This window comes from Clupea harengus, chromosome 14 (assembly GCF_900700415.2).
Source record: "Clupea harengus chromosome 14, Ch_v2.0.2, whole genome shotgun sequence".
NCBI classification, from domain to species: Eukaryota; Metazoa; Chordata; class Actinopteri; order Clupeiformes; family Clupeidae; genus Clupea; species Clupea harengus.
In genome coordinates, this window is record NC_045165.1 from 9,334,217 (window position 1) to 9,354,681 (window position 20,465).

At 43.3% G+C, this 20,465-nt stretch overlaps 1 protein-coding gene across 4 annotated transcripts in view; it reads left to right on the top strand.

The window, feature by feature from the left end:
* nin (ninein (GSK3B interacting protein)) overlaps nucleotides 1-11,541 on the top strand; it is a 30,763-nt gene extending 19,222 nt beyond the window's left edge. For 3 of the 4 annotated variants that reach the window (XM_031579835.2, XM_031579833.1, XM_031579831.1), the window contains 13 exons: nucleotides 978-1,076; nucleotides 1,355-1,424; nucleotides 2,436-2,621; nucleotides 3,107-3,223; nucleotides 3,817-3,918; nucleotides 4,279-4,392; nucleotides 4,649-4,795; nucleotides 5,087-5,266; nucleotides 5,635-5,784; nucleotides 5,991-6,092; nucleotides 6,320-6,430; nucleotides 9,549-9,662; nucleotides 9,811-11,541. In XM_031579835.2, the coding sequence (XP_031435695.1) occupies nucleotides 978-1,076; nucleotides 1,355-1,424; nucleotides 2,436-2,621; nucleotides 3,107-3,223; nucleotides 3,817-3,918; nucleotides 4,279-4,392; nucleotides 4,649-4,795; nucleotides 5,087-5,266; nucleotides 5,635-5,784; nucleotides 5,991-6,092; nucleotides 6,320-6,430; nucleotides 9,549-9,662; nucleotides 9,811-10,026 (1,708 nt within the window). In that variant the 3' untranslated portion in view covers nucleotides 10,027-11,541. Of the gene's footprint in view, nucleotides 1-977; nucleotides 1,077-1,354; nucleotides 1,425-2,435; nucleotides 2,622-3,106; nucleotides 3,224-3,816; nucleotides 3,919-4,278; nucleotides 4,393-4,648; nucleotides 4,796-5,086; nucleotides 5,267-5,634; nucleotides 5,785-5,990; nucleotides 6,093-6,319; nucleotides 6,431-7,890; nucleotides 8,789-9,548; nucleotides 9,663-9,810 lie in introns of those variants that run through there. The other variant, XM_031579834.1, reaches the window with a different exon arrangement.
* Nucleotides 11,542-20,465: the final 8,924 nt, after the last annotated feature.

Sequence of the window (20,465 nt, forward strand, 5' to 3'; positions counted from 1 at the left end):
TGCAGGATGTAGATGTGTCCATTCTATTCCACTATAGCTATATCAACGTGATTGAGTTTAGTGCTTATTTATTTATTCACTTACATTTGCAGTGTTCGTGTACATTTCATTTAGCAGACACTTTTGTCCAAAGCGACGTACAAGGGATAGTCAAGCTACGAGCAATAGAGACCTAGTGTAACAATAAATACTACTTTACATAAGAAATAGAAAAACGAAATAGGAAATAAAAACGAAGTGCAGGAATGTAACTGCTATAAGTGCAAGTTAAGCACTAGTCGAAGTGCCAGTTAGGAAGGGAGGTGCTCTCTGAAGAGTTGGGTCTTCAAAAGCTTCTTAAAGGTAGAGAGGGACGCGCCTGCTCTGGTAGTGCTAGGCAGTTCGTTCCACCAACGTGGAACTACTTGAAAATTCTGGATTGCCGTACTTGCACAGACGGCAGTGCCAAACGACGCTCACTAGACGAGTGCAGCATTCCGGTGTAGTCCTTTTATTTATTTTATGACATCACGGTGCCTCGTAAAATCATGACTATAGGCCTACATGTGAAACGTAATTTATTTATTTTTATTTTTTTCATTTAGCAGACGCTTTTATCCAAAGCGACTTACATATGTGCGACTTACAATGTATACACTTTTTTTGGGGCCATCTTGTGGTTTTTTAAGGAATCGCATTTGAGAAAACTCTGGCCGAGTTACGACTGCTTTTTCGAGTTCGGAAAGTCTTCTGAAGTTCAGAGCAAATCCCAGATGAGAAAACTTTCATGAATGCCAAATGTTGTCCTAAATCCTATTCAGAAGAAATTCCTCTTAAATTCCTCTTAAATTCTTCTTAACTGCGTTCGAGAATGAGGCCCAATGGTCTTTGCTTAATCTTGCAATATTTTACAATGTAGGTGACCCTTTGTGACCCATGATGTAGTTTCTGGGTGTGTATTAAAGGCTAAATATCATATGTTTTGCTGTTGCTTCCAGGAGTGAGGCCGGACGCCTAGCGGAGGAGAATCTCTTGTTGAGACATAAAATCTCTGCCATAAAAGAAGAGGAAGATCGAGAAAGTCAAGAGGACATGCTGTAAGACGTGTGTGTGTGTGTGTGTGTGTGTGTGTGTGTGTGTGCGCTGTAAGACCTGTGTGTGTGTGTGTGTGTGCTGTAAGACCTGTGTGTGTGTGTGCGCTATAAGACCTGTTGCCTATTAGTACTATTAGTCCCAGTATCATATTTCACATTTTCACCTGATACACGTAAACGGTAGCTATCCTTAATGGTCCATCTAGATTTTATACGATTAACCTGTATGCTGAATGGACAGCTCTCTATGCAACTCTCTTATTCTCTCCCTCTCCCCCTAGCCTTAAACTGGAGCTTTCTAGAAAAGACAAGGTTGCTGCGCAGAAGATGGCGGAGTCATTCAAAAAACAGGTAGAGTGCCCTTAAAAACCAGAATCCCTACACCACTTTTCAGAAGCTTGGAAACCCAGAAAATGACACATTTTCCACCTGGGAAATAAGTTGCAAAATGTATCGAAAATAGTAACAATTTGGTGTTTAAAACGAGGCAACTTTTCAAACAATACTTCCTTTGCAGTAATTGCAACCTTTTCAGAATTACAGCTTGACCACTGCTTTACTAAACAGGACTTGTATCATTTGTAGCGATGCTTTGGGTCCCTGTCTTGTTTGATAAATTTGGCTGCAGTCAAATACCGTCCACAGTGTATAGCATATTATGATAATTTAGAGTTAGAGCCTTCCTTTTTAAAGATCATCACATTTCTTCTATACCATGCTTGAGCACGTGCTTTAGAGATGGGATCAGCCAATCCTCCAGTGTCTTGATTTGTTCTGCGCCTCACAAAGTAATCCAAACACCTTAACTTAGAATTGTCTGTCTAACATGTTTTCACTGATCTTCTGCCTAACATGTATTCAGTGATCATCTGCCTAACATGTATTCAGTGATCTTCTGTCTTCTGAGATGGGTGTTTTATGGGTACTATCTCATAAAGCTGCCAGCTAAGGGACCTGTGAGGCATCTGTTTCTCAAACTACAGATTCAGATGTTCTCACGACCTCATCCATTGGGCACCAGGGCCTCAGACTCCTCTATGTGTCCTAGTTGGAGGCAGTTTGTACTGGTCTGGTGAAGGATGTGTTGTAGTACCTTTCTCTAAGTTTTTTGCCAAGTTCTTGCATGGAATAACCGTAATTACTTAGACAAATAACAGACTGACGCATTTCCGCAAAAAGCACTTTGTTTCTGACCATTTTTAGACCATAATCAATTCCACAAGTGCTGTTCCAAAAACACAAGTACCCAAATAGGGCCAGTTTTGTTGCTTCCTGAAACAGAAAAACAGTTTTCAGCAGGACAAAGTCTCTTGATGGGAATAAAATGGGCTAATTTGCCTTTTTGATCCCCTGCGTTTGCAGATCTCTGAGCTGCGTGTGCGCGGGCATCAGCTGGAGGAGGAGAACGGGCTGCTGTCGCAAAAGAACGCCCAGAACGCCGCAGACGTGCAGGAGCTGAGCATGCAGCTGGGAGAGCTGATTCGACACAGCGAGAGGAGGGAGGCCGGACACCAGCGCAGCACGCTCTCAGCGAGTGAGAGGGGCGAGGTAGGGTTGTCGCTTATTACCTTTAGGAGGTAGGGTTTGCAGGTTTTGGGGTTTTACAAAATCACACAAAATGTAGAATCTTAACAAAGGTAAATATGAAAACCATTAATGACTGTTAATAATAATAATCACGTATTACCTTTTAGGAGGTAGGGGTTATCAGTTTTTTTAAACTAAAGCAACTTCTCTAGGTCTAGCTTAGACCTGGGTGTACCTACCACCAATATTGTGGAATTGGCCACATCAAGTACTTACTTTGTTGTTGTTTTAAGCGGCAGAAGAACAGCGCTTCAGCGGATTTGTATTCTGTTGGTTGACTATTTTTACAACAGCTTTGCGGTAAAACAACTATTTAAGCAGAATGTGCCAGAAATGTACTCGCCACCTCAACTCTTACTATCCTGAAAGCCTGATGGCTAAGGTCATAGGTCATTTTTGCACTCTATCTCTGCTAAAAGGTTGATTGTTGTTCTCTCATTGGTCAGATGGAGGCGTGTGTGAGCGCCCTGGAGGCGGAGCTAACCAAAGCCCAGGAGGAGAGTGCTGTTCTACAGCGCGAGAAGACCCTGCTCTCACGGCAGCTCTCCTCTCTGCGTGGACAGGTCAGTGTGGGACATCTTATTAGGAGAGAGCGCTAAGACGGATACACATACTGAGGAGAGGGCTTTTTATCAGTGTCAATGGCTGCAACTACCTGAATGATTGGTTTAATTCAGTTATACAAAACACACAAAGGATGTGAATGAAATTGTTTTACAAGAAATAATGCTTTATACTTAAAATTCTGCATAGTAGATAAAGAGGCCTCAAATGTTGCGAAGGCAGAAGAAAATAGATACAGGCTTCGACAAGAATTGACGGTCATGAATCACTTTGGATTAATTAGGATCAGTTGTGTTGTATGAATGTTTTCGAATGCTTAAATTGATATTTAAATAGATTGCATTTTATTTGAACTGAAACCATGTAGGCAGGACCAATATACTTCTCATAAAAATAAGCACGTTAAAACGAGTATTTAATCTAGTGCTTGTGTAATGAAGTTATGTCCTTATCAGTGCTACTTAGGTGTAATCTAAATGTCATGTAACAAGGCTAACGAACTAAGAAATTGAACTATGAAATGAAACGATGAAGTGTAATGAACTGACTAACGAGAGTTAATTAAATTAATTCGGTTTGGTGTGTGTTGCAGCTGAAGGAGGGAGGAGATGTGGCCAGCACTGTGGCCAGAGCCCAGAGACTACAGGAAGAGAAGGAGCTCCTTAAAGAGGAACTAGCTTGCTGTGTAGAAAAGGTACAGAGATCCCTCCATCTACATAGTTGTGTCCATCTCTCTCCTGGAGTAATCTGTGTGTATGCAGACATTGATGATATACAGACTCTGTGTTCTTTATCTGGTAAAAAAAGTTAATGACGATATCGATTTAATTTAATCATGCATGGCCTTTACTGCCGTAATAGGAAGGTTTTTTCTTTAGTTGTTTGTGATGTTTGCATTATTTTTTTATAGTTTTATCAAACCGATACAGAAAAGTAAACAAAAAAACAATGGACAAAAAACTCTAAAAGACCAGGTTTTGTGGCATGTTTCTGCTGTTCTAATGGTTTTATGGTTGATTGTGGTGGTCTTGGCGTTCCCCATTTGTCTCCTCAGTTGGCTAAACTGGGTACTATGGAATGCCAGCTCACCCACCTGCTGCAGGAGAGGCAGGCGGCTGAGAAGCAGACGCAGAGCCTGCGCAGCCAGCTGTCCAAAGCTCAGGAGAAGGTAGGCTCACCGTATGCCTCTTAAATGCAGAACAACTCAATCACATTGTTCATACACAAATGCATCCATTGATGAGACCGCATAGCACTTGACACTAATTGACCCACAACTGCATTCACAGAAAGTGTGTGTGTGTGTGTGTGTGTGTGTGTGTGTGTGTGTGTGTGTGTGTGTGTGTGTGTGTGTGTGTGTGTGTGTGTGTGTGTGTGTGTGTGTGTGTGTGGTAACTATAAATGTGTACTTTGTTTCTACTCAGTGCCAGGCACTTGAGAGCACCCTTCAGATGGTGAACCTGCAGACCAGTCGACACAAATCTGACCTCAGGGTCACACAACAGGAGCGAGAGTCCCTTAAACAAGAAGTGATCTCACTGCACCAGAAACTGCACAATGCTAACGAGAAGGTGGCATTTTCATTTCCTGTTTAAAATAGTACTACACGTTTTCCAAGCCATGTGTAATGTCTCACTCGTTTTGATACAAGTACACCTTGTGAAGTCTTAAACCACAGTTTATTAGCAGTTATACCATTGTGTATTGATGTGGCTTATTTATATTAAAAAAAAAAAAAAAAGGTACCCTTTTCCATTAACATCTGCCGCTCTTGCACTGGTGTATATGCGTTGCAGTTAGTATTGCTGTATTGTCTTATGTGTAATGTTGTTTATTGCACCCTTGACCCCGTGCCTGTGCAGATCCAGCTGCTTGAGGTGAGCCTGCAGGCGAGCGGCTTCCCGGCCCCCCAGAGGCAGCTGCTGAGCGGGGAGCTGAGGCGCCTCCTGGAGCAGGACCAGCAGCTGCTGCAACAGGAGAACGAGCGGCTGCTGCGCGAGGTCCAGCACACCAAGGGGGAGCTGCAGAACACCCGTGAGAAGGTACACGCACACTCGCACACTCGCACACTCGCACACTCGCACACTCGCACACTCGCACTCAGACTGGATTCCACACACATTCATCTATGAATCTACATTTGCCAGACCAGTTGCCCCACATGCACTAAAGAGAACACGGGTACTCCAGAACACACAATGGGAAAAGAAAAGTGGGTTCTAAATAGGGTTCTTCAAAATTGACTTGATATTTTATATATATATACTGTATATGTGTGTGTGTGAAAATATATAATATATGATGTGTGTGTGTGTAATGATATATAATGTGTGTGTGTGATAATATATAATGTGTGTGTAATAATATATAATGTGTGTGTGTGTGTGTGTGTGTGTGTGTGTGTGTGTAGACCCGGCAGCTGGAGTCGAGTGTGGTGAGCCTGAAGCAGCGGCAGCAGCAGAGTCAGGCCGGGCTGTTCAGGGTGGTGGAGCAGGAGAAGGCCTCCCTAAAACGTGAGCTGGACGCCCTGCGCAACGAGCTGTTCTCGGCCCAGAACAAGGTAATAACCCACGATGTATCTGCAACCTAATCCCTAAACATGTGTAATCAGTGTAACAAGCCCCTGCTGGAATGGAAGGACGTTGTATAACTGCATGATCGTGTCAGGACATGGGAATAATACAACACTGTTTAAACTGCACTACAGGGGCAGCAAAACCTCATACTGCTTTGTACAAGTGAAATATTTCGTATGTGTGTGTGAAGGTGTGCGAGCACAGTGAAGAACAGCGGCACCTGGAGACGCTGAGGCAGGAGAACGCAACACTAATAAACAGGCAGACCCACCTGGAGGCCCAACTGCTCGAGGTAACGGAGAGAACACATGTACGCACGCACAGTCGCGCACACACGCACAGACCCACACACACACACACACACACTTTATCCACTCCTCTGCCACTTCTTTCCTGGCTCACCAGCACACACACACACACACACACACACACACACACACACAAACGCGCACATACACTTACTTTATGCATCACCTCCTCTTATGGTTTATGCCACTTTTGTCCTGGCTCACCTGGCAGACCCTGCAGGTTCAGCTGGGAGGGATGCTGCCGCAGTCTCCAGTCAGGATGCCCGGGGAACGCAGGGCTCAACACCGCGCCGAAGAGCATGGCCCTGATTTCAACATGCAGGTAAGAGAGGCCTTCTCACACAGTGAGTACACTGGGTGTTGGTGTGTGTGTGTGGATCTTTTCTCTGTCTTCTTCTTCTTCACTTAAACTGAAGGTGAAAGCATTCATTCCTGATGTGTAGCAATCGTGCACACATGAGTCTGAGTCATGGGTTATGTTCTGTCCTCCTTGCAAAGGGTGCTGGGTAATTGCGATTACACACTTTGTCCTGTAAAAGGTGAAGGAATAATACTTTGTGTGTGTGTGTGTGTGTCCATTAGGGGTGGGGGAAAAAATCGATTATTCGATTCTCTCTAGAACGATTCTGTCTCGATTCAGAAAAGTTTATAATCGATTTTTTTATTAAAATTTTTAATTTTTTTTTTACTTTTTTTTTTTTACACATCCATTTTGTGTTGAAATGCAAGCTGCATCGACTATTGCATTGTTCATTGAAAGTCATAATTTTGACAAGGAAAAGCCTTTTCTCTAATAAAAAGAATAGAGAAAGTAATTCATCTGTTGATTTTCTTTAATTATCAAACACAAAGTAGGAAGTGATTTGTAGCAAACTCAAATGTTTTAAAAATCGACATACATCGATAATCGTTTTATCGGTTTAGAATTGATAATCGATAATCGGTTTAGAATCGATAATCGGTTTAGAATCGAATCGCTGACCACTGAATCGGAATCGAATCGTGAGGTGCCAAGAGATTCCCACCCCTAGTGTCCATGTGTTCTCACCTCTTCCTCTTCCAGTAAGAATAGTAGTGCTTGTGTGTGGTGTCCTCATAAACTGCGGGGGGTGTGTGTGGTGAGGTGGATGTCCGTGCTGAATGAGAGGCCTGTTGGCTTCAGAGTAGTCTTGTGGCCACAGGCTCGACTTCAGGACTTACATGACAAGAAATCACAGTCTCCACAGACCGCTTGATGAAATTGTGGACTAGATGTGTGTCAAAAACAAGTGCTATCAAGGCCACACCTACCAGCTTTTTCCCACCCCAGGATTCTCTCCAGACCTGTACTTTTCTTCTTAAGAGAAGAAGAGCCAAACTTCCCTACCAACCTTTTTAAGAGCCATTTGACTAGACTTTGACCTGTCAGATGCTCTAAATTCTGTAATCATTCTCACCCATATCTAGTCCCCATTTCACCATGGTTGTTTCCAGATGTCCGTGGTAAAACGCGTCTGGCTATGCAAGACTATGAATATATTGTCTGGATGAAAGGGTTGCTGTTAGTTTGTTGTAGGTGTCTTTTTGTTTTGTTTTATCTGTCTGTCTGTCTGTCTCGATTTATCTTCCATCCATGTATGTACCGTTGCTTTCTGTGTGTTAGCGTGCATCTACAAGTGTGTGCGTCGTGAGGTGTGCATGGGTGTGTCTGGCTTGCTTGCTTGGCCGACGGTCTATCTTTGTATATGTTGCCTAGTGTGCAAGAGTTACAGCTCTGGGCTGAGTGTGTGTATGTGCTTTTAGGGTGCAGTGATGGCTGAGCCTCGTGGAGCTCACAGTGACGGCTACAGGAGGAGCGGAGGACTATGACATCACTTCCTTTCAACTGGCTCCAACCAACCAACCAACCAACACACACGCATACACAGTCACATTCACACACAGTCTTGCCCCGTGAAGATGATTCCCCTCCTCTCCAAATGGACGATTATTTAAGCTTCGACGTCAGGAGATGGGGGGAAAAAAGCATTACCATGTAATGACAACATATTACCACTAGGCGGAGAGTAAACAAACCTCTGCAGCTTCCATCTTTTTGAAAGAAATTAAAACGACAGTATGCACAACATTTGCTGCCTTGACATCATGGTTATCAACGGCTTTTAAAGCCTCACTTAAATGTTTCTCCTAAGGGGAAAGTGTGCATTTTTGTTTTAATGAATGTACGAATCATTGAATTCCTGTTTGTCAGTAACAATCCTCTATCATAGGAGCCGTGTTTTTTAATTGTGTGTGAGTTTCTAATAATTCACTTTTTCATACTTGAGGTGAAACAGGGTATGCTTGTTGATTGTACTCAGAAGTGAATGTACCAATTTGTTTGGGGGGGAAAAGAAACAACAATTGACCAATGAGCTAGATCTCAGGATCCCAGATACTTATAGAGCGGCTGTAGCACTGATTGACTCACCATATTTGTGTTCTTAAGCACTCATTGTCAAGTCTTAGTCTTATGTGTTATTTTATGTTTGCGTGTTCAAAATTGTGTCTCCCAGATGGTTTGTACTGAACTGATTACGTAGAAGAACATTGTTTTGAGACTGCCCAGTCAGATTTGTGCACAGTTGTACCCTGTTATGTCCTGGGAACCTTTACTCGATACACCAGTGTTATTTCCTGTAGGTTCTCATTCATAACAGAAACAGGCTATTTTAGTTGGAAAGGTGCGTTTTCTTTCACTGTGAACCTTATTCCAAAATACATCTCTAGTGTGTCTTCTTTTTCATGGTATGTCTGTGTGATTTTATTTATTTGAGGTTTTTGACCGTAAATTCATTTATTAATTTAATTTATTCATCAAACGTTCATGTGTGTAGAACTTTATTTTTTAATTACTATTTATTTTGGTTTTGATTTTTATGTTATTTATAGAATCTGTGCTGTGACTTTACCTGTTTTTAACTTTGACCATCAAGACCAAATAAAGTCTGTTATATCCAATATCTGTGTGCTTAAATATACAAAAACTAAAATCTTAATTTTAAATCATTGGCTTCATGCTTCACTGGGACTCAGAAGTGTTGTGTGTATGTTGCGTGTGTGTGTGTGTCTGAGAGAGAGTGAGCATGCGTGCGTGTGTGTGTGTTTCAGACACATAACCACCAAGACTGGTTGTGATGGACACTCACAGAACATCATGAGTGATTACTATGCTCTTGCATGATGTATGGTTGATTTTATTTTGTAAAGTTATTCAGTCATTTGTACCACAGTATAAAACATTGAGATGCTTTGGCGTGGGGTTGAACTAACTAGCTTTGTACAGTCCTACCAGCAGACTTGACCATGTCATTTTCACAACTGGTTGAGGAGAGGAGACACTGATCATGTGTGTGTGTGTGTGTGTCACGTGTCACGACAGAGACCTGAAGATTGATTCTATCCGTGTGTGTGTGTGGCAGGACGAGCGAGAGATGAAGCTAATGAAGATGGAGGGGAGGATGCGGGATGTGGAGTTGGCGCTCAGGAATGTGAAGATGCTGCTGCAGGACAAGGTCTCTCAACTCAAAGATCAGGTAACTGCACACACGCACACACACACAGAAACACAGAAACATAACTAAAAACGCCTGTGTATTACTATTGAAATGCTGTCATACGAAAAAATAGACTTTATCCCTCAATTACCTGTGTGATCACTGTTGTATGTGTGTGTTTATGCAGTTGCATAAGAACGGCAAGGCTGATGGCATGATCAAGGACCTATATGTGGAAAACACCCAGCTCCTTCAGGCCCTGCAGCTGAGCGAGCAGCGCCACAAGACGGCCGAGAAGAAGAACTTCCTCCTGGAAGAGAAAATATCTAGCCTCAACAAGATCGTCCGCGAACTCGGCCCATCCCCGCTCTCACCCACCCCCTACCACTTCACTCGCTCCTGACCAATCCTGGCAAAGGTTCTTGCCCAAGACAACCAATCACAGGTAACCTGTGAGGCCTCCAAAGGAAGGACTTTGTTTGCCTTGATTGGTTGAGACGCAGGATTTGACACACCAGCTCATTTGAAGAAAATGAAGGATACTACTTTATTTGTGTGCTGTTGTATGCAGCTTTGAATGTACTGGACAGCATTTCCTTAAGATTCACAAATTAGAGTTGAAAGTCAACTAGACCTACCAAAGTCCTGGAGAGTGCTTGAATATTCCATCAGCCAGTTTATGAAATTGCAGTGAATGTTGTCAATGTCTCCGTTTAACTATTACTTTGTTAGGTTGCTCCTTTTAAACTGTGCCTAGTATTTGACAGACAGCAGCCACTGCCATGCCTTCATGGCATCAGGAAGCCAGTATCAGTACAGTGATTTTGAGGAAATGTAGAATAAAAAACATATGCTTCGTATGTCACTGTACTTAGCAGTATACTCTAAATCGTAGCATTTATTGGAGAAAAGAGGTATAATTAGTTATATAATTGGCAAATATAATCAAGAAAGCATGGAAACACTACATTTTAATGTTATGGATACTAGTGTGAAAAGGGTTCCAGGAATCTAAGAATACTGCAGAACACACATTATTTGTAACTAATGAGATCTTACAGGTTTTACCTGATCTTCTCCAGAGTTATGATGTGGCTTAATCCTAGATAACAGGGTCAGTTTTTGAAGCACTATATTTTAGTAAGCGCAAGTATGAAGCGCAAGTGAAGTATGAAGGTGTTTGGCCTGCGTGTATTTCTGTGTATGTTTTTCTGGTGAAATGTTCTGATGAGCACACTGAATGATTTTACCAATATGTGCTAGGACCAATGGCGTGGAGATTCTTGAGAACGAGGTGCACTTTATGCATGCCAGTTTGTGTTTCCTGTATTTATTTGTTTGTTTGTTCTGTTTTGGTTGTTGGAATCCATATCCGATTGTTTGTAAAGATTTGTAAAGACATCATCGACAACAAGTGTATGAGAGTTTTTGTGATGGTGTTTCAGTATTACAATACATTAAATGTGGTGCTGTATGTCACGAAATGTTCACTAACTGCACACTAGGGTGTCTGCAGGTAATGCACAACGATCTTCAGATGGCATAAATACTGATGCACATTAAGTGAATGGTTACGTTGTCCCTGAAATCATTCTGTTGGACTGTCAGTCAATCTTAGAGTCTTAACCCATGAAAAGCCTTTGCAGCGGAGCGTATCTTTTGCAATGAATGTTCATAGTATGCATGTGTGTATAGCCTGAAGGATGCGTGTTGAAGGAAACTGTTGTTCTTTGGAACCTAAGAAAGCTTCAAGTTTTACTGGTGATCCAGGAAACATTCCCGCTTCCGACTTGTGAATGTGGGAGGGGGTTATAATAAACAATGACAAGCTGCTACTAGACTATAAAGTGACACTAGTGTTTTCAGTACCATGGAAGACCCATGCGTGAAGTGTGAAATAAACTTTTTTTTAAATTAAGTATGTGTTTTAAAGTCTATAATTTGATGACTACATGCCAGCAAGAGTTAGCTGAGGGCGTTTGGCACACAGGGTGAAAAGATCACTTGGGGCGGAGCATGAAAGGGCTGGCTGTGCTCTACATGTTCATGTTGACTTTTTGTTTCACACTCAACATTTCTGACTTATTTCCTCTCTGTTCCACAGCACTTCATTTCAGGAATCGGTACAGACCCCTCTGAAAGTTGTTGTTGTACCTTGTAATATTTTATTTGGGTACTGGATCATCAGGGAAACTTTTTTTTATTCATTATAATACACCATGAACCACAGTGGGCTATATACAGTAGACTATGAAGCTTAGGCTGTTTTTTGCATCTCTTAAAGCTGGCTAGCTAGCTGGCTTAAATAGCTAAATGTTTTCATTGTAGTGTTATGAAAGCACAAGCAATGTATGATATTGTTGTGCACTGGTCAAATTTTACTGTGAAATTGTGTTGTCAACTGAGAGGTGAATTATGGCCGCCTCATCCATATAGCCAGTCTTCTTCCTCTTTCTCTTACTAATCTAATGTATCTATTTAAATCTCTATTTAGCCTTTTCTATGGATCTTCATACAATTATTCAAAGTGGAGATCACACTAGCACCCAATAATCAACACATTAGCAACAAAAAAAAAATGAATTTCTCTGTGACTTGGGAGAGAGAACAGTCACAGAAGAGAGAGAACTGAAATTCAAACGGCAGATGGCCTCAGCAATGCGCAGTGAGTATGACTAAACAATGCACCACATAATGTTTTTATTGTGCTGGTGTTTAAAGTGACGAGAGCAGTGTGCCAAGTAGTTGGTCTTTAGTAACACTGCATGTGATTTAAAAGAGCCTATTTTGTATGCTTGTCTCCAATCCATTTTGTATATTTTCTTTCATCACCACCAGTTGCTCTCAACTATGTATGTGAAATAGCATATATAGAGATATAGATAGCATTCCTGTTCACTGGAAAAGCAAAGTGCTAGCAACACTGACATCATGTGGTGAATAGCCAAAGGGCTCATACATACTGATGAAAATGACATCATGTGGTGAACAGCCAAAGGGCTCACACTTACTGATGAAAATCAGTCTAGTGAGCGTCGTTTGGCACTGCCGTCTGTGCAAGCACGGCAATCCAGACTATTCTCATTTGTAGTTCCACGTTGGTGGAACGAACTGCCTAGTACTACCAGAGCAGGGGCGTCCTTCTCTACCTTCAAGAAGCTTTTGAAGACCCAACTCTTCAGAGAGCACCTCCCTTCCTAACTGGCACCTGACTAGCGCTTAACTTGCACTTCAGCAGTTACATTCCTGCACTTCTTTTTCCTTTTTTCTAGGTCGTTGTTTTCTAATTCTCATGTAAAGTAGTATTTATTGTTACACCATGCTTTGTATTGCTCTTAGCTTGACTGTTCTCTCCCTTGTACGTCGCTTTGGACAAAAGCGTCTGCTAAATGACTAAATGTAAATGTAAATGTAAAATGACATCATGTGATGAACAGCCAAACGGCTCACACATACTGATGAAAATGTTCAGCCTTCTGTGTTGTTGCTTTAAATTGTCCGCTGAATGACTGAATGTAAAATGTTAATGTGAAAACTGATACAGCCCCCACTTGCTTTTTTTTCAATGATTTTTTGAAAACCCATTGTCTTCTCCTGATGCTCAGTTTGTGGATGGCCAGAGATCCATGCATTAAAGGTCAGCCCGGGACAGATGAGGAGAGTCTTCAAAGCTCTGGACTCAGGAGGAGACCGAATGAAGTATTTAAGTGTAATACCATACAAAAAATGGTGCAGCAAAAAAAAAAAAATGTAATTGATAAGTGGTAAAAATGCATCTCCTGTCAAGTGTATGACATCAATATTCTTTCATAATTCTTCAAGAAACAAAAATAACACTGAACAACTAAAAAGTGTTTCCTCCCTATCTATTATTTTTACTATAACTACTGCTAGTAAAGAGGTAACATACTTTCTTTTTTTTTTTTTGCAATGCAACACTGAAAAATAGAGGATACGGCAACACATATATATACTTCAAAATAATATTTACTGCTCCAAAAGGTTTTTTATTTCCTTATATTTTGAATTCCACAGTAGTCTTGCTGGGTGACAGCATTTGGTATAGTTACAGCTGCGTGAGTCACTTTTGGGTGGAGTATGGAGTGTTTTGGTGGTTGTAGTGCATTTTACATGAAAGGTTAACTGATGCGCTCATGTGCATGTTTGTCTACACAGTGTTGTGAATGACTAGGGCTGTTTGGTATGGGAAACTCTGAATCAGAATCTAATGGGAATGAAAAATCAGGCAATAGGAGGCAATAGATAGAAGAAATAGGTGAAGCATTTTCAGGCAAAGGAACGAGCAGATGCTTTATCTTCTTATTAACTTATAATTATAGTCCTTATATGAGTTGGTGTTACATTCCATGTTGCCTACAGGGAGTCCTGTCGGAAGAAAAACTGTTATTTGTGAGAGTACAATTAATGTTATTAAAGGAAACCATGATTTTTCATTGTTATGCATAATTTTGACTAGTGTTACATATGAAAGGGATACCATGCATTATTTGGATAGTATTTGTTTTCTATTAAATTTTATTAATCATTTCTGAATACTAGTTTGATATAATTCATACAGTTCCACACAGTTTCAGTCGGTTAGTATGTTATAGTATATTTTAATGACAAAGGTTCTCAATATGTGCAAATGTGCACATGATTGTGTAACGGGCTATCAGTAGGGCCGCACGCCCATACACACATACACACACAGACACGCATGCACTCAATCAGGTCTGGTTAACTCCAGTCCACTAGGGAGCAGCGAGGGGTCATTGAAGGCACTCGGCAAGGCAGGGATAAGAGAAGGAATGTGGGAGCTTGTGTTTGAACTCCATGCTTTTGACACCTGCTTTTGTCCTTCACTTCTCAAGTGTAAAGGACCTGTTTGTACTAGCCCAAGTTCCCCTAGGCTTGAGGCTAGTAACAATTGGGGGCTACGTCCGGGATTCTTGCCGTGTAGGAGCCAGTTCTGAGGAAGATGGCGACATCTGAGCCACGGCAGGTACTCCAATGGGAAATCCACAAGAAGCTACTGCAGCTGAATGCAAGTCAGCTGTATCAGCTAGCTGCAACTCTGGACAATGAAGACGACGCTGAACTTTCGAAACTCTCTGAACCAGGCTTGTTTTATCACATTTCGGATTACATAAAAAGTGAGAAACTACAGGACCTAGAGGATGCAGGCATGTCACGTCTACTCCATCTGCAGGACACCGTAAATGAAATGACCGCCACTAATCCATCTGCACATTCAAGATCATCCTCGCCTACAGACATTCCGGTACCTCCAATGCACACCACAGGCAATGAAGATACAGACAGTCACACACCACCAACACATCATGTCTCTGTAAACACTGGTGGTTTAAAGACACATATTGATCAGGTTGTTAGAATTACTGATGTAACAGCTCTCTTGCCTCGTAGAGAATTTAAAATCCAGGGTGGGCAAATTTCAGATTCTGGGTCAGAAATATCATACACCCATATTGGTAAACAAATTGATGAGGCCATTGAAAATGGGATCACAGAGTCTGAGATTGTACGAGCTGTATTGAGGGTAACCAAAGGAGGTCTTTTTAAAGAGTACCTTACAAACAAAGATCATTTCACTGTAATTGAGCTGAAGAAGGTTCTTAGGACCCACATTCGGGATAAAAGTAGTAGAGAGTTGTTCCAGGAACTGAGTAATACCAAACAGCAAGACCGGGAAACCCCTCAACAGTTTGTGTATAGAATAATGGCCCTTAGGGAACGGGTATTGCTTGCAGCAGAACAGAATGATATCGACTTTAGTTATGACAAGAAATTAGTGCAAGGGGTTTTCTTGCACACACTTTACCAGGGCTTAAGTGAAAAGAATAACAACATCCGGCATGACCTTAAACCATATCTCGCAATTCCCCAGGTCAGTGATGAAACCATCTTAGAACAGATAACCAGGTTGACAAGTGAAGAGGCGGAGAGGGCAAAGCGATTTTTATCTTCCACAAAAGGAAGGCCAGTCACAGTCAGTGCTGCCCAGCATCCTGGAGATGCAATGATTAGCTCCCCAGCACAGCCATCCATTGTATCTGAAGTTAGAGCGAATGCTGTCGCCATTACCGAACTGTCAGCCCAAGTTTCTGCATTGACTAAGAACCTGGAAAAATGTATCCCCTACAAGCCTGACAGGTCAAACGTCCCCCCAATGGTAGCTTCCACTGTGCAATCCCAGAGAACATCAAGGAATGGAAAATGTCAGGAATGCCAACAAAATGGATATGATTCCTGCAGCCACTGTTTTCGTTGTGGACAGAGTGGACACCGTGCTGTAGGGTGCTTGAACAGATCAGGGTCGGGAAATGGGAGGAGGTCATGGGAGAGGGATGGCCTGTGACTTGCCCCAATTCAACGTCCCTTCTTGATTGTAGCTCTGCCAACACGGACAGCTCAACCATCTTACAAACCTCTCTCAAAACCCCTTATGTTAAACGGACAGCCCAGCTCATTGGAGGAAAATGTCTTGTTATGCTGTATTAATGGGGTGAAAACTGAGATGCTGTTAGATACAGGGGCCCAAGTGAGTGTTGTGGGCAGGGAGTGGGTGATGAAGAACTTGCCATATACAGATATCAAACCTCTAGAGACTCTACTCTCTGAACCTCTTTATGTTACTGCAGCCAATGGCTCTAGCATTCCATTTGATGGCTGGATTGATGCTCATTTAGATATCCTTAGTTCTAGTCAGGGTAAAGCATCCATTCAAGTCCCTTTCCTCGTTGCACAGAGCAACCTCAACTACCCCCTGCTTGGAGTCAATGTCATTGTGGAGCTTATTCGGGAAAACATTGCAGGCCCTCTCAATTTGAGTGTTCTCTTAAGTGAAGCTTTAAACTTACAGGTTGACACTGCAAAAACAATTGTTTCTGTTGTCCAAGAGGAACCAGTGGAGGAAAGGTCACAGGGCTGCCTCCTCATGACAGGAAAGAGAGGCCTCATCATCCCAGCTGGCCAAGTGTGGGGGGTGAGGTGCAAGGTGCGAAATTGTCTTGAGGAAAGAACAATGTGTTTTGAGCCTGCCATAGAAACAATTTTGCCCGAGGGACTAGAACTGTTCCCAGCCATCATGGAAGTGCAGGGTGCTTACGCAAAGCATGTAACCATCCCTATCCAAAATTCAACTCAGCATGATGTATTTCTCCCCCAGCGGGCAGTGTTGGGCCATCTAGAGAACGCCTGCACCATTCTCCCTGTGTTGACCCCGCAGCAGAATCAAGACATTCCCCTCACAGTGACCTCAGCTACTGCCCAGCCCAGAGTACATGATCTTGCTGAGAAGTGGAACCCTCCAGTGGACCTATCCCATTTAAGTACAGAGGAACAAGAGACAGTTAGGCAAATGTTGTATGAGGTGTCAGATGTGTTCTCTACAGGAGAGGGTGACATTGGGTGCGTTCCGTCTTTACAGCTGAAGATTAATCTTAAGGATGACACCCCAGTACAAAAGCGCTATAATGCCATACCAAAACCTCTTTACACGGAAGTAAAGGCCTATGTGCAAAACCTCTTAGAGCGAGGGTGGATTAAAAAGTCCCATTCTTCATATTCATCCCCTGTTGTTTGTGTTAGAAAAAAAGACTCCAGTTTGCGCCTCTGTGTGGATTTCCGAGAACTTAATCGCAAGACCATTCCTGACCGGCACCCCTTACCCCGTATCCAAGACCTCCTTGACAACTTAGGGGGGCAGTCTTGGTTCTCCCTTCTGGACCAGGGAAGTGCGTATCATCAGGGATTTGTGGATGAGGGGTCACAACACTGCACTGCTTTCAGCACGCCATGGGGGCTTTATGAATGGATCAGGCTTCCATTTGGATTAAGTAATTGCCCAGCTGTGTTCCAGAGGTGCATGGAGTCCGTTCTTGAGGGTCTACGAGATGATACTTGCTCTCCGTACCTTGATGATGTCCTTTGCTGTTCTAAAACCTTCTTAGCACATGTGGAAGATGTCCGGAGAGTGCTGTGTCAGCTGAGAGCCAGTGGAATCAAACTGCGACCCAATAAGTGCGACCTCTTCAAACGGCAAGTTCGTTATGTGGGCCGACTGGTGTCTGGGGAAGGCGTCCAAATAGACCCCAAGGATTTGGAGGCAGTGACTCAGTTCAAGGAGAGGAAGCCGACAACAGTAGGGGAAGTAAGAGCACTCCTGGGCTTTCTGAGCTATTACCGTTCTTTTATTCAAGACTTTTCCCGTGTGGCCAGACCTCTGTTTGAACTTCTGCAGAATATGGAGTGGGGCTCAGGAGTAAGCATTGCTCAGTCAGAAAAAAAGAAATCCAGCAAACAATTGCCATCAAGAACACCGGTCAGGTGGACTGAGGAACATAGCGCTGTTGTGGGCCGGATTGTCACCATGCTGACCAATCCACCAATTTTGGCTTACCCTGACTTCAACCTGCCCTTTGTTCTCCATACTGATGCATCGAATGAAGGGCTTGGTGCTGTCCTTTATCAACATCAACAGGGCAAGTTACGGGTGATTGCTTATGGGTCCAAGTCACTTACCCCTGCAGAACGGAATTACCATCTCCACTCAGGAAAACTTGAATTCCTTGCCTTAAAATGGGCCATTTGTGACAAATTTCGGGACTATCTCTATTATGCCCCTGAGTTTACTGTCTACACAGATAATAACCCTCTTACTTATATCCTGAGCACAGCCCGATTAAATGCAGCTGGGCACCGTTGGGTGGGCGAGCTGGCCGACTTTAACTTTGAGATAAAGTATCGTCCTGGTAAAAATAACATTGATGCTGATACACTTTCTCGTTTCCCTGTCTCACTTACTCAGCACATTGGGAAGTATACAGAAGTTTTGTCTCCAGAGGTTGTAACAGCAGTGTGGCAGGGGAGTATGGTGGCCAAAGAGAAGGATGTGCCATGGATTGCTGTTCTGCAGCTGACCGCTGACAATGAACAGGAACCCCCAAGTTCAATGATCATTCCACCCGAGGATGTAAGAGGTGCACAGCATGAGGACAAGGCAATTGAGGAAGTCATGAAGTTGAAAAGCAGAGGGAAAAATCCCACCAAGACGGACAGAGAGAGTGTGTCCAGTGAAGCCCGAAGGTTGATGGGGGAGTGGAGCAGGCTCTTCATACAAAATGGGGTGTTGTACCGACAAGCTGGACCGCATAAGCAGCTGGTTGTTCCAACTAAATTCAGGCCCCTTGTTCTAAAATATCTGCATGATGACATGGGCCATGTGGGTGTTGAGAAGGTCCTTCATCTGATGCGAGAAAGATTCTATTGGCCATATATGCAGCGGGAGGTGGAGGATTATGTCCTGAGAAGGTGTGCATGCATTCAGCAAAAACATCCCTCTATGCGAGACAAAGCACCAATGGGCTCCATCTCCACAAGTTCACCTTTTGAGTTAGTTGCCGTTGATTACCTCCATCTGGAACCAAGTAGTGGTGGTTATGAGTATATCTTGGTCATAATTGACCATTTTACACGCTTTGCCCAAGCTTATCCCACTAAAAATAAATCTGGCAAAACAGCTGCAGAGAAACTATTTAATGACTTTATCCCCCGTTTTGGTTTCCCGGAAAGACTCCACCATGACCAAGGTCGTGAGTTTGAAAATGGGTTATTTCAGAGGTTAGAGCAATTGGCTGGCATCTCGCACTCTAGAACAACCCCGTACCACCCCCAGGGGAATCCAGTAGAAAGGCTAAACCGCACCTTGCTCCAGATGCTCCGGACCCTAAAAGAGGAAAATAAATCAGACTGGAGGAACCATCTGCCTCACATTGTTCACGCATATAATTGTACAAAACATGACTCAACAGGGTACTCACCATTCTATCTCCTTTTTGGGAGGTCACCCCGGTTGCCAGTGGACTTAGTTTTTGACCTGAACTCTACTACTGAGAAACAAACAAAACAAGCCTTTGCAGAGAAGTGGGCGAGACGAATGAAGGAGGCCTACTACATTGCCTCTAAGACCAGTCAGAAATCATCTGAGAAAGCGAAGCGCTACTATGATCGTGGGGTCAAGGGGTCACACTTCAGCCAGGTGACCGGGTGTTGGTACGAAACCTGTCAGAGCGGAATGGTCCGGGGAAACTCCGAAGCTACTGGGAGAAGACCATCCACCGGGTCGTCAGCAGAGTGGGAGAGGTGGCCAGCCCGGTGTATAAAGTCCAAGATGAAAAGGGAGTCAAGCGTGCCCGTGTCCTACATAGGAACCTGCTCTTACCAGTCAGCGACCTCCAGCTGGATGTGGACATCCAAGCCGGCTCATCAGTGCACCAACGACCGGTGAGGAAAAAGAGACCCCATGGAAAGAGGGACTCTGACTGCATGAGCCAAAGTGACTCAGATGAGGGTGAGGAAGAAAGCTATAGTTTGCGTCCTATGCCCCATCGTATCATAGACGTTCGAACGCAGCCTGGCTCATCTCACTCAATGAATCAACCACACAGTGGTCATCTAACAGTAAGGCCTGCAGCAGCAGAGTTTCAGCCCCCTGCTCCGCCAGTGAATCAACCACACAGTGGTCATCCAACAGTAAGGCCTGCAGCAGCAGAGTTTCAGCCCCCTGCTCCGCCAGTTAATCAGCTGGAGCAACCTGGACAGATTCAGGAAGTGCCAGAAGCCTGTGAAACTGTCTGTGATGACCCGGAGGGTGTGGAGCCAGTGCAAGAGCAGGAAGAGCTCGTCCTGAGAAGATCGGAACGCACAGTGAGACCAAGAGAAATGCTCACCTACCAAAGTCTGGGTCAACCATCATACCAACATTTCAGACCTGGAGTCCAGGCAGTAACATATCACCCCCCTTTTCAGAATGACCTG